The sequence below is a fragment of the Plectropomus leopardus genome, chromosome 11 (genome assembly GCF_026936395.1).
Source record: "Plectropomus leopardus strain MGB_pleo_1.0 chromosome 11, ASM2693639v1, whole genome shotgun sequence".
Classification (NCBI taxonomy): Eukaryota; Metazoa; Chordata; class Actinopteri; order Perciformes; family Serranidae; genus Plectropomus; species Plectropomus leopardus.
In genome coordinates, this window is record NC_142186.1 from 28,423,087 (window position 1) to 28,438,183 (window position 15,097).

The window sequence follows — 15,097 nt, forward strand, 5'->3', positions numbered from 1 at the left end:
TAACCAAGAAGCAGAGACTCTTTGAGCCCAGTTGAGATCTGGTGTTTTACATCTAAGTGGTGAAACTGTACAGTTAAAAAAAATAAAGCATTCGCCACCTATTTTTTTGGACCCAGAAGTGATCATATTGGATGTGATCACAGACGAATAAAATGTAAACAGGTGAGTTATATAAAATTTGCTTTTGTGCTACCAGAAGATGCCCTGTTGTATATTTTTATATTTGATATGCAGCAGTGTTTTGGCCAGATGTTTGACATGACACACATACAAAAACTAAACGAGTGGAGAGTCTCTTCCAATTTTAATGTGCATTTTTACGTCACTGTGTCTGTGTGAATAACCAAAAAAAAGGCTACCAGGATACTGTATCTGTGAAGACGAGTGCTGCAGCAGTTTTCTGAGTTAAGATCTCTCTCTCTCTCTCTCTCTCGCTCATCGCTTGAATAATTCAGTCTGTCCAGAAAACGCTGGAGGAATGACGGAGGTAGCGAGGAGACGAGGAAGAGGCAGAGAGTAAAAGAAGTGGAAGCGAGGAGAAAGCTGTGACATGTGGGCTGATGCATTATTGTTGTCTTATTCTATCACTTGTTCAAATTCAGAATATTCTGTTGCTTTGCTTTACTCCGAATTTCTCCCATTATTGTAAAACTGTCATACAGCAACTGCCATTACAAACTGATTAGTTCCTCTTGTTTTGCAGTTTCTCTGCAGAAGACACAATAAGCAATATGAATACATTTAATTACTAACAATTTTGTGCTTTTTGCTCAGCTCCACCTTCATCTGTACACCTGCCTCCTTCTCCTCTCTTTTTTTCTCTCAGTTAGCATTCTTCTTTTTAGCCCTAGATTTGCTCTTTGCATCTGTCCAACCTCTTTATTTCCTCTCTTTTTACACTGTTAGCACTAAAACTGTCATGTGGGAATGAATCTTAAGTGGCTCTGTGAGCCAGGAGCCACTACCAACACCCATAAGTGCGTGCGCGCGCGCACACACACACACACACACACACACACACACACACACACACACACACACACACACACACACACACACACACACATGGATGCAAACACAGACACAAATCCCTGACCTCTCCTATCTCGTCTCCTTTCGTCCCTCACTGATTAACACCAGACACACACTTCTTCTGGACGTTTTAATTAGAGCAGAAAGGAGACGCACACACAGTATCAGCGGTGTGTTCTTTCGCTCTTGTGCTCAAGGCGTCTTTAGACAATCTCACATCTGTCCTTTCGTTCTGACCATTATGTCTGTAATTGTTATTATCTAATTGGCTGTAGGCTTTTCTGCTGTCTACAGGCTTTGTAACGCGGCAAATCTCTCTGCCCAGAGACCTGCAGGCCGCACTCACGGTTCATTAGAAACAGTGGCCGGCGACTTGTGTGTGATCTGTAACTGATTCTGGCTTTGTCTCAACCTTTCAGGACAATAACTGACCCCTGTATGAATCCTGTAATACCACGAAAAGAGTTCTCACTTATCATGAGCTGCACACACAGTCCTGTTGCACAGCGATTTCCAGGCAGGGATGCATTTACCCCAGGAGGTACAGACGGTGGAGGAGCTCAGCTAATTTTAAATCTTGATTTGAATTTATTTCCAGGAGTTTGTGTTTGGAAGGAAAACAAACACACAAATAAGATAACATAGTACGGACACAAAATTATCTTAACCTCCGGTAAAACCAACATAACCAAACTTAAACACTGACAATTCAAGGATTATTATATATATGACTTGGGAAACCCAATCAAGACATGTATCAATGTCTTTTTAAAAATGGCAAAATGGTAAACGGATTGCAATTGTATAGTGTTTTCTAGTCTTTTGACCACTCAAAGCACTTTCACAATACATGTCACATTCACCTCTTCACACACACACACACACACACACACACACACACACACACACACACACACACACACACACACACACACACACACAAAATGGTGACCAAGGCTACCGTGCATAGTGCCACCTGCTACTAAGAGACCATTCATGCGCTCACATTCAGATGATGCAGCATCAGGACCAATTTGGGTTTCTGTATCTTGCCCAAGGATACTTTGACATGATGACTGGAGGAGCCTAGGGTCAAACCGACCTTCCCATTAGAGGACGACCCGCTCTACCTCTGAGCCACGGCCACCCAAGGAAAAACATTTTTCATTGTACTATCCTGGCCAGAAATGCAACGATGTCTTTGTAAAAACAAACGTTTTTTGTGGTACTATCCCGACAAAAAATTAAGCAAAGTCTCTGTAAAAATCAACTGCTTTTCTGCTTTTTGTGGCCCTAACCCAGCAGGAACCACAGTGATGTCTTTGCAAAAAAAAAACAACCACTTTTCATGGTACTATCTCAGCGGGAAATGTACCAAGGTCTCACTAAAAACAACCACTTTTTGGAGCACTATCCTGGCAGAAAACCCTGTGATGTCTTGATAAAAAAAAAAACCAATTGCTTTTCATGGCACCATCCAGGCAGGAATTACAGCAATGTCCCAGTTAAAAACAATTACTTGTTATGGCACTACCTCAACAGAAAACCCAGAGAAACCCAAGCAACTGCTTTTTATGGCACTATCCCATGTGAGGACAGAGCGATGAGTCACTAAAAACACCTGCGTTTGGCGGCTATAAAGCCACTGGAAACACAGCGATCATTTGATTTAAAAAAATATATATACAATTTTTGTTGTTTGTTTTCTCAGTGGTCTGCAGCTTGGAAGTTGTCCCATCAGCTCATATACTACCATCTATTTAAAAACATTGATATGGCATGTATGAAAAGTACAAAAGTAACAAATCAGAAATGTACAAACATTTTCTTGTGGCAAGATGATTAAAAAGAGAGAAGGCAAATGTGAGCCGTGGATGTCGCTGTTGAATAGTTTAAGCTATCAGGACGTTCAAGGATAACTATATTTTGTTTGAAAACATTCTGTAATAATATCCAAGTACAGAAAATTCAACATGGCTGAGAGGCAGCTGGGCGTGAAAAGGTAGAAGAAGGGAAAATTGATACCTCCTACCTGAGAGGAACCATCACCAAAATCTACAAAGTACACAGAATTTTGTGTGGAGTACTTACCTTGCTGCTGCCCTGTCCTCCAGGTTCAATCATGTAGGTGTGATTGCCATCGAAAAACATCCCACTGAAAGAGAGAGAGAGGGGGGCACATATCAATGGCAGTCGCTGCTGTTTTATTCATCACTAACTGGAATAATGCATCTGAATTCAACTCCTCCTCAGCCATCAGGGTGATAGATTAGCCATTTCGCTGCTTGCCCAGGGGTTTTATTGTATTATTGGAACATTTGTCAGAATAATAACTGTAATGCACTCCTACAAGCTGTAGTTTTGAACAGAATTTTTAGCTGTCCTTCTCTATTTCGCATGTGTGCGGCTTAGGAGAGGTGGAGGTTAATGTGGAACAAAAGGTCATCCAATCATCTCAGAGACCCCCCCTCCATACAGCACAACTTAAAGGTCACCTAAGGATTTTATCTCTGCAACAATAACTAAGAGTTTGAACTGGCTGACCACAAGTTGCGATGACTAAGACACCTTTGAAAAGGAGTGGGTTTGAGCAGAAAATCCTCTGTAACAGTTACTGAAAAAATGTAATAATTTCTCAAGCAATCAAAAACTCAAAATACATTTATCACATAAAGGTTAGAGAGAAAGAGGCCACACATGCGCGTCATTTTGACGAGGCAATCGTTTTAAAACGTCACAGATCAATTTCTCATTTAGCAGCTGGGTGAAGGTCTTCTGGTTTCTGCCCCGGCTGCATGTGCGCATGTGCACAAAAAAATTGACGTCATCCATTAATTAACTTTATCTGAAGCTTTTAGGAGATTGGTCCGGTCAATGGCTATAGAGTCATGAGGGTAAACACCACAAGAACACACAATCTGTCTTTCACTTCCAACTGCCCTTATTTCTACCTCAACACACGTCATTCACCTTCAACACACACTCTTTGTCAAGGTCCAGCAGTGCACATACAGCAGATTACAGGGACTGTAAAAAAAATGCATGCAAAAGTCAAAGTGCCTGTTGTTTTTAACCCTTGTGCTCTGTTTATGTTTATCTAGTGTTTTGTCTTCTCTAGAAACATGCACTTTTGATTTTAAACTACTTTTTTCGTATGTCTTGACAACTTAACACTTGTTATTTGGTTCAGGTATACACAGAAGAGCATTTATCAGCTAAAGAGCCAGATATTTCCATCAGAAGTTGGTGGACATAGAATAAATAAATTTAAGAAAATCTTAAATTCATCACGCCGCCAGTAACACAATTCTAAATTAATGTTAATGTTGCTCTTTAACTGCTGGATATGTACATTAGCAACTGTTTGCTAACAGAATCGACATATCACCTGAAGAGTTGATAATGTTATTTCCGTAACACCCAAATGTGCAAAAAAATCTCTCACTGCAAGTTTAAAATAAAAAAGCACTTAAATACAGAAGCATGGAAGCCCTGAAAGGCAAGGTGTACAAACAACAATTATGGGCAAAATTGGCCAAAATCTAAGTTTATCTCATATAAATTAAATGTTATCTCCTCCCATGTGGTACCATCTCCTATGTATTATCTTCTATACAATCTGTTTACACAGGGCTTCAAAAGCCCTAAAAGGCAAGGTGAAAAACAAATTGCAAGCAATGGTGGCAGAAACCTAAATTTATCTCCTATATCCTACATACAAAATGTTATATTCTATGTACAAAGTGTTATTTTCTATGTATTATCTCCTATGTAATTCTTTTTCCCCAGGGCTTTGGAAGCCCTTAAAGACAATGCGAAAAAAGGAAAAAAAAATGTGGACAATGTTGGTCAAATTCTGAGTTGTACGAGATGTTATCTCCTTTGTACGAGGTATTATCTCCTATATATTATGCACTATGTAATTTTTCTGAAGGGCTTTGGAAGCACTAAGAGACGAGCTGAAAAAAAAGTTGGGCAATGCTGGCCAAAAGCAAAGTTTATCTCATACACATGAGATTTTATCTCCTTCTTATTACTATTTCTACATATAATTGCTCCTATTTGTATTTTTTTTCACCTGGACTTTCTGATCACAGAAGCCCTGAAAGGCAAGATAAAAAAGTTTTAAGAGTTACATAGGAGATAAACTTCAGTTTTAGCAAACACTGCCGTCAACTTCTTTCCACCTTGCCTGTCTGGGTTTTTCTTAAAGCTACAACACGTAATTATACACTAGTGGCGACATCTAAAGTGTTGCAGAGGAAGCCAGTTGTTTAATTAGTCAGAATTTAACTGCCTCAGCATTTTAACGTTTCTGAACAATGACGAGGCAGAGTGTTCAGGCTGGTCATTCCTTAATCACTGAGAGGTTTTGCATTTAAGTCCCAAATGTATATCACTGAAGATGCCCAAAACAGGAACCTGAGTCAATGCTTAACCATCTAAATCTCATGTGATGGATGCAGCTGGAAGCACTATCAGCTGTATACAGTTAATACCTGATTGTATTGCAGTGTAAAGTTTCTCTGTGTGTATAGGAGACAGGGAGAGAGGAAGAGAGCAGGATGTATTATGGTGAATACCTGACTCAGCATAAGGGAAATACTCTCCCTCTAATGTCTAACCCCTTGACACCACTGTGCACTCCCTCCCTCGCACTGTCTCTCTCACAAACACACAAATTAGTGTGTGCAGGGAATGCTATGGGTGTGTCTCTGCCTCCTTTATCATGTCAGCTTGTGAATTTCTTTCCACTTTAAGGAAATAAATAAATAAATATCAAATAAATCCCAATTCTATTAATAATATACTACAAGTTCTAAGCGACAAAAAATTAAAACATCTATACACAACAGCAGTGACATAACATATCACACTAACATTTGGCCTAATTACAAGTCACACATGAAAATTTAGCCATATGGTAAATAACAGAACTCCGCAGGAAACACTTAATCTTAATCTGATCTGTCACATTATATTCTCTTCTGCGACTGTACTGCATGTACAACAAATTCACTTCTTTGGGTTTGATTAATTCATGCCCTACTTTTCATTATTTTGTGTTCAGCGTATTATAAATTAACTGTGCTGACACATTTCCCAACATGTCACCACAATTGCATAAAATATGCAAACATTATTAAAGGCTCGAGCTTAGTTTAGCTAATTCAGCACATATCTATCTGATTTCACCCACTTTCCGACATTAGATGAATTTACCGCTCTGCTCTGATTATTTGGTTTATTTCGTTATGCTGGGGAAAGATAAATTTTACTGGCTCAAGCTTTGATGAGGCGTAATGGGTTGAGAAAGAATAATATATAATATATAATAACATAAAAAGAGGAAATAGTGTAGACTGTCAACAATGTGCAGATGTGAATTGTGATATACTGTTACAGCAAAATAAGTCATGAAGCTTAGGCTGCTCTTTCCACCTCAAACCTTAAATATGCAACCAGAAAATAATATAATACAATCTCTGTTTCCTGGAGAAATCACTGTTATTCAATATAAAAACATCCAGTCATTTCAGCTAACAAGCATTACAAACATACCAGGAGTACAAGGATTCCTGTTAATGAATAAGCAGCAGGCTGACAAGGAGCTTTTTCTAGCACTGTTTTCCTAATTAGTTTACACACAATTGTGCTTTAAATTCATAAGAAATTTTTGTTTGTTTGTCATTACTTTTAAGCCTTTGAAACCCAGGCAGATTGTTTTGATTTCTCTCAAAAACATAACAAGACATGGCCCAAAAATTTGCACAAAAAAAAGTTTAAAAGTTACAAGAAAATTACCTGAAAATAAAAAAGTAAAAAGCCAAAAAGAAAACAGCTCTAGAGAAAGTTTATAAAATATTTTTCCTGTAACATAATTTTAAATATACAATCATTTTAATCATACATTTATTTTTTCTGGATATTTTACCTATTTTTTGGATTATTTTCTAATAATCCTCGCCCCTCTTTTAAAAAAAACAAAATTTTAGGTAAAATTTCTTGCAGTTTGTGGAGCATTTATTGAAGTTGGTCATGTCTTTTTTGCCCATGTTTTAAAAGAAAAAAAATCAATTTGCTCAATTTTCAAAGTTTTAAATAGCTGTGAAAGGTTTCAATGGGGTTAAAGACACCTGAATAACTCATGTAAAAAAAACCTAAATGCAAAATATACTGTATAGTGTGTTAATTTCTGAGGTTTGGCCAAAGCAGTGTGTTTTTTTTTTATTTTCGTCATATGTTCACAGTTTTGGTAAAATACTGTTTTCCTTTCAGGAAACGTGTAGAAGCAACTGTGAAAAACTGTAATACATGCGCATGCGTTATACCTGATTATTCATAGGTGCCTTTTCATGCAATGGTCGTATTGTCCACACACAATGACATTCAGTGTTGCAGAATACATTTTCGCCTCTCTTCTCTTCATATGTCACCAGAACCACCAGTGGGTAAATTTTGCCCATGGCTGTTTTTTGATTGTATGTAGCCGTGTTTCATTAAAGGATTAAAATCCCCCAGTCTATGAGTTTTCCTTAATGTGTGTTGTAGAGCACCCCATGTTTTTTAAAAATGTTTAAGAAAAAGCCAGATTCTTTTTTTGTTTGTTTTTTTTAATTGGCCAATAGTGGGTAAAATCTACAAATTTACTGAATGCAATCATTTTCAGTGCAAATTTAATATTGTTTATTTAATTATTTGTTGTCATGTCATTTTGTGAGCAGCATAAAGGGACTACACCTACGGCATTTCATCATAAAACCCTCTGTTGTGGAACGATAGATTATAAGTACTATATAGATCATAAGTACTTATACCTTGAAAATCAATACATGCTAATAGCTGATACATTTTACTTGCTTGTTGGCGGTTTCTCGTATACAGCAAGCCCTGGCAGTTCTAGATACATTCATGTCCACAGACTAGATTTTCACCCCTCTTCTCTTCAGTATAAACACACACTATAGCGCATATACTAACTCATATACAGTGTGCATGCTTTCCTCCCAGCAGGCCTTGTTGCTGACCCGTCTCTCTCTGACAGAGCGCTGCCTTGGAGCACAAACTCTAAAAATACCAACGCTGGGAGGAGAAGAGAAGGAGATGTCTGAGCAGCACCTGTCTGTGTGAATGATAACCTACGTGACAACAAATGCAGAGAGACAGAGGAGGCCTGGCTAAAACTAATTACATTGACCTAATGGATAAACAGGAGCGTGGCCGAGGACGCGGACACACAGAAGCTGCTTTGATGGCTGACAAACACACACATATAAAGTCACATAATATTTGTACTTACTGCAAACCATGACAGGTTGAGACGGCCACAAAGGAGTGAGGGATGTCTCTGACCTTCCCCTGATAGTAGCAGTGCTCTCCACCCTGTGAGCAAAACACAAACACTTACAGATTAACCCTTTGAACCCTGGATCAGCATCAGTTATGTTGTGTGTTGTGACGCCTTTCAAGAGCATTTAAACCTGGGAAAGCTGAGCTAATTTGATTTGATTTCTTTTGAAAACATGCGAAAAGGCAGTAAGTAACCTGGTGTAAATTGTCCCTTAAATTGTAAGAAATTAGTAAAAAGGGGAAAAGAAAAATGACCAAGAAAGAGAGAGGGAGTGAGAAAATTATTTAAAAATCATAAAAAGAAAAAAAGGGACAAATGTAAAGAGAACTACATTTACATGTATTATGATTATATATTTAAAATGATGTTACATAAATAAATAAATATGTGTTTTTGTGTGTGTATTTTAAATATAAATGTATTATTTGAACACTTTTTCAGGTCATTTCCTTTTCCTTTTTGTTTTATATTTTTCTTTTTTTCTTTCTCAGGAAATTTTCTTGTAACTTTTACTCGTTTATAATGTTGCTGCTTTATTTTATTGTTTCTGTTTTGCTGGTCCGTGTGCTGTGACATAATATGTGACTGACATTTTTTTAGCGTGACAGAGGGAGAGAGAGGGGAGGACATGCAGCAAAAGGCCAAGGCTGGAACAGAACCCGCGGCCGCTGCAGCAAGGTCCTAGCCTTTGTGCATCCAGTACAGCCTTAATTTCTTCCAAATTTTTTGAGTTATTTCTTCTTAAGGTGCTCATTGCCTTAATATGTTCTTGTAAGAAATCCGGCCAATTTGCTCAGGTTTCAAATGATTAAGATCATATCCATGGTTGCCGCTGAAAATATCTCATACACTCAAACATAGCACGAAACACGCTTCTCGCTGCTTTCATTATCACATTCCATCAGGAAATGAGTTCGGAGCGATCAATCACACAGAATTCATTTGCTAACAAGTGCATGTGATCTTGTGTGCATGTATTATCTGTGTGTGGGTGGGTGGGTGGGTGGGGGGGGTATGTTACTTTGCACTTTGAGCTTAACCCATTCACATCCTACCTCCCTGTCACTTCTCTGTCCCAAACTTTTACCTAAAAATTGGAAGCATCAGTCACTTCTAAAACTTTTTCCATCTCTGTCACTCCACTCATACTTTCCGTCCTCTCTCTCTCTCTCCGTCTGTCTATATGTGTGTGCGTTCCTTCCCCTCTCTGTGAGCATAAACACACATTTATTTTCTATAGACGTGTATGATGTCTAAGTGTCTAAGTGCTCTGCAGGCCGTCTCTTCCTGGTCCATTTCTCGCTGCCTAACAGCCATTAGGCAGGAAGCCGGCCTCCCTTAGGAAACACAGCTTTTATCAGAGGATCAATTTCTGCTCCACAGTCTGATGCTGTACGCAGCAACGCAGCGCTACGTCCACTTCTACCTTCAGCTTTCTCTGAGGACTTCATCCTAATCCATGCCCCTTTATGGGCTTATGTGAGGATGCATGTTTGTTGTGGTTAAACTACAAGGTAAACTACAAAGAGAGGAAGTATGTGGAAACTTGAACTATTGGCGTTATGATGAGGACTTCCCACATGATTTTGAAAAAGGAATTTGCTCCTGTTGAGCAGAAAGACCATGAGTGATGCTGTGCATGAAGGCCTGGATACAACTCATCCCGAAATTGTGGGATGGGTTTGAGGTCGTGATTCTCTGCAGGCCAGCCAAGTTCCTCCACTCTAAACTTGTCAAAACATTTTTTTATAAACTTGTCTTTTTAATAGGGGTATTTTTGTGTTGAAATTATCAAGGGCCTTCACCAGAGCCAGAACTTCACAGTGTCCAATATTATGACATGCAAGATTTTCCTTTCAGGAATTTTTAGAGATTTTGGCAAATATGCTTTGTTGCCGAGGGTTAGATAAAAAAATGGATGCAACTCTAAAATCAAGTCAAAGTCAGTAGTCAGTAGTGTAGATTCTGCCATGTGTACTGGACATAGATGGGATTGATATGCTGTTTATCCCAGACCCTAAAACTTTAAAGGGTAATAAATTGGAGGTGAGTACTTCTGAGTGAGTGATTATGCAGTGAATCATTATTGTGCAAATAGGATGAATAGTGCAAATAAAATAAATAGTTCAGATGTTATAAATAGTGCAATTCAGCGTTTCCTTGGACGATCAAAGCTAAACAAATGTGCAAGTAAATATTTCATCCACAGCACAAGCAATTAGTAGATGAGGTGAAAGCTGTAAAAACATGTTTGTGTGTTAATATGGAGCTGAAGTCAGCAGCTGGTTAGATTAGCTTAGCACATAAAAACTGAAAACAGAAGGAAACAGCTAGCCTACTCTCCCCAAAGGTCACAAAATGTGCTAAACACCCAAAATTCATGCCGTGCCACATGGGCAGGGCAGAGCGAGGATTTTCACCTGCTACACAGATTCTATCTTAGCAACGTGCGGCTGCTGCCAGCTTCACTGTGAGTTTATTGAGAGGTGCCAAGTGATAATTGGGGTTCCTTCATGTTTTCCTGGACAAAATTTCAAAGCGTTTTCAGGATTTTTCAAGGAATTATATTAATAACATAAGAAAGTTCTATACATACTATTAAAAAAAAGTTCTTGTCCCACTTGCAGAGCGTTTTTTAAATATTTCAGATTCAAAGCTGGCAAACACGAAGAGAGAGAGAATGCGGAGAAGAAAATGAACAAGCCTACAGGATGATGAATAAAAAGATGTCTCACATGGATGCATATTAGAGCTACGTTATGTTGAAAGCTACAGAAAATAAATTTGCCGTTATGTTACACTACGTAGAAGGTTATCTACAGATTACTGTAACAATTTCACTACACACAACAACATTTCATGAATTTTCCAGGCCTGGAAAATGTAATGCTGAAATTCCATTACTCTCTCAGGTTTTCCATGGTTTCGGGAACCCTGGATAATGCAGTTAGTTATGCTGGGTTTCTTAATCGTAGGTTGTATCAGTTGGCAGTGAATTAATTAACTAGATAATTTAAACAACAGGATCCATTGATTTCATTTATTTATTTTAATGTGAAATAAAAAACACCCACATGGTTGCTCTGCTGCATTGTATTGCCTCTGGTAGGATTGAGGTATTTATTTTAAACAGATTGTACTATTTTTTTACACAGTTCTGTGTAGTTTTTATCTGTTGGAGGGCCTCAGAGCCAAGCATCGAGGAAAACAAAAATAAAGATAAAAGTGGCGTTGAGTTGGGCGGTGTCCATGCTCCATGTATTTTGGCCTTAAAGCTCACTAATTAATATATTACCCTACATCTTATTTGAAGTATGTCATTACCAAGTGGTTGCAAGACAACCGATGAAAAATCCAGGAGGTTCCCTTTAAGATTATATTTAGTGTGTTAATGTTAATAAAAATGGGTCCTCATGAGTGTTATCATCATTGTATTAAAATTGCATCAGTCAGGCTGAGATTTTTGTTGTTGTTTTTCTTCTTCTTCTTCCTGAGTGCTGCATTTCTCTCTCAGTCCTATTTATGTCACTCTTAGCTATAATTTCTCTCTATCGCACATCCACGATGGCCAGAACTGACAATAAAACAAAAGCACAATTAACTGCAGTGTACTACAGAGGGAGCAAAGATTGGATATAAAAACACAGAAATGAAACATATGAATGGGCAGCAACAAAAGCAGTCATACAAGTTAGGTAGATAAACCTAAATGGAGCTACAGATGAAGAGAGAGAGAGAGAGGTCGGGTAAAGAGAGGTTGAGCGAGTGTGAGATGAAGAGACAGAGAGGGCTATTTATAAGTAGTGCTGTGCTCTACTATCCCAGCGTCTCTCCTCCCCCTGTCGCCCTGAACCTTCTGCTCCACTTCTCATCAAAGCAAGAAACACCCAAAACCCAGTGCCGTGGGTACATCCTCAGAGTGTGTGCATGTGTTGCTAAAATGGTCTGATCTGTGATCTCCTTATAGAAGTAATTAATCATCTATTCCGGACAGCACAATACACAATGAAGAGGTCGAGGTCAGACGGTTGGTAAACAAGTAGGACACTCTGCCCTCTGGATGTCAGTGAAAGTTTGGCAATTTGATAATGAAGAGGAATAAGGACGTTACAAATATATATATATATATATATATATATATATATATATACCATTTATGAAACAGTTGTGTGTGTATGTAGAGTTTTTTTGTGTATCTACAGGATTCATGCTTAATGCACCGCTTTTAGAAATAAGTCTCCTAATTTACCACTCATGTACTACATACTGCACTGGGCTATGACAATGAAACGGTAATCATTTTTCAGCTGTCAAAAATTAGAACTAGATTTTTTTGAGGACTGAAGGCATATATCAAGCATGCATGGGAAAGAATTCCACTTTCAAAACATTGTAAATTAGTGTCCTCAGTTCCCAAACGCTTACTGATGGTTGTTAAAAGAAAAGATGATGTAACACAAAAGTTAACATGCCCCTGTCCAAACTTTATTACAATATTTTGCTGCCAACAAAATCCAGAATGAGGGTATATTTACCAAAAAAAACAATAAAGTTTGAACATCAAATATGTTGTCTCTGTACTGTATTTAACTGTGTTCTTTAATTTACGTTTTACACAGCGTCCCACCTTTTTTGGAATCAGGGTTGTATTTTATACATTTTTAGATCGAATTACATTTATTTTACATGCGGCCAATACTCTGTACACTGACCACTGATGGACCGTGACCAGTAAACTTATATATATATATATAATCCAGTAGTGCTCCTAATGAACGGTCCAGCTCCAAAGATGGAAAATCTTTTTGTCGATGTTTTAATCGTGGTAGGCTGCCACAAATAAATGAATGTGTGGGAAACACTGACAGAAAAAAAATAATCTCCACACAAATCCTATCCTAATAAATCAAGAGGTTTTTGAGTAATGAGATCAGAAGCAAATAATGTTCTCATTACCACTGGTCTCCCCTAATCAACTAATGCAAAAAAGTGTTTATTTAATGAATTGGCCAAAAAGGGGAATACCAGGCATTCCTAATCTGCATTTGTTCTAATAAACTGTAGACAGAAACCAAGAATCACATTTACCAACACACCTGATAAATTATCACCTACATGTAAACCACGAACAGAGAGGGTTGTGAGGTGGACCTATCAGAACAGCTGCTGTGTTTCAAGGCTTTTGACCTCCACATTTAGTGGAGGAACAAACAGCAGCTTGTTTCACATTAACCTTCATTAACAGGAGCCATTAATAAAGCAAAGGGCCTCTTGTTCCTTCCAAAGCACGGCAAAATCATCTGCACAACGGATATTCATCTACAGGGTGAATTAACTCACAGACAGATCGCTTTACAATGAGGCCATAATTAACAGTGACTATATCACACAATACATGGTGTAATAATTTGGATCGTTCTCTGTAAAGTATCTAATATCTCACTAATCTGCTGCTTAGCTGAATAAATCCTGACCATTATAATCCCCCCCACTTATGTGATGTAACATGACGCCTCGGTGGGTGTCCTGTAACTGAAGTCCAGATTTCAGAGGATTATCACAGCAATCTTAATTTCGTGTTGGTTGAAGCTTTCGGTCACAGCTACAGCTCCACTCTGAAGTCTGAACAAAGACTGCTTGGGCTGTGATTTCTGTGTGTGTGCAAAGTAACATTGATTAAACAATAAAAGGCTCAGAGAGGCAGAGGAACCTGTGGGGTCGACAGGAAATTGCAGCTGTACAACACACAGCTGAGAACAAATCCTCAGGAGTCAGCGTTGGGTAAACATACGCAACTGCGGTATTGTGCGGACTTGTCTGTCTCTAACCTTAGTAAACTGAAACCTGCCTCCTCGTGCACCTGCTACCAACACTTGATCTGTGTATGGAGACACTGGGCTTCATGCAAGAAACAAAAAATGAACGAATTTTCTCTTATTTTTGCTCATATTCAGGATTAGTTCTTATTTTGTTAGTGCCCATTGATTTGGGGGATTTTCTTATTTTTACTTTTCTCTCAGATAAGAGAAAATTTTACGAGTGGTCGAGAGCATTCTGACCAAAATAAGAGAAAAACATCTCACTTTCACTGTCCACAAAAGGTTGTCCAGCATAAGAAATAATAAGTTTTATGTTTGAGGAACATTTAAAAAATGCATGAATATCATTTAGTTGATGTTTTATTTGTAATGAGTGGATTATTAAATTTTAGGGCCAAAGAAATACTGCTAAACTTGGTGCAGTGATCAGTTACTGTGCATTCCTGTGCTGACCAGTGAAATTTATCTAAGTACATTTACTCAAGTACTGTACTTAGGTACAAATCAGAGGTTACCTTTACGTTACTTAGTATAAAGGTAGTATTTTAATCACATGCTACTTTCTTTCTCCCTCTCCACTACACTTCAGAGGAAAGAAATATACATTTTACACCACTTCTTTACTGCATTATGAGCACATGTGGGTCAGAGCAGATTAAGGTGAATTAGAACATTTGGTGAATCTGGAGTTGACTTATCTTATATTTTCTCTAACCAGAAAATTAAGAGAAAATTTTAGGAAAATTTAAGAGAATGTTGCTGCATGAGGTCCACTATCTTGATACATGATTTACACTTTACCTGGTATTGTTTAGGGTTTTTGTTTTATCAGTTCTGCCCACATTGTGACTGAATTTCAACAGGCAAATCAGGCACGAAGAGCTGGCGGACAACA

General features: G+C 38.2%; 1 protein-coding gene across 4 annotated transcripts in view; it reads right to left on the reverse strand.

Annotated features, from left to right (window-relative positions):
* adam22 (ADAM metallopeptidase domain 22) overlaps positions 1-15,097 on the reverse strand; it is an 87,204-nt gene that overhangs the window by 45,008 nt on the left and 27,099 nt on the right. For all 4 annotated transcript variants that reach the window (XM_088084523.1, XM_088084525.1, XM_088084524.1 and 1 more), the window contains exons 5-6: positions 8,333-8,415; positions 3,124-3,187 (exon numbers count right to left, since the gene is read on the reverse strand). In XM_088084523.1, the coding sequence (XP_087940649.1) occupies positions 3,124-3,187; positions 8,333-8,415 (147 nt within the window). The remainder of the gene's footprint in view (positions 1-3,123; positions 3,188-8,332; positions 8,416-15,097) is intronic.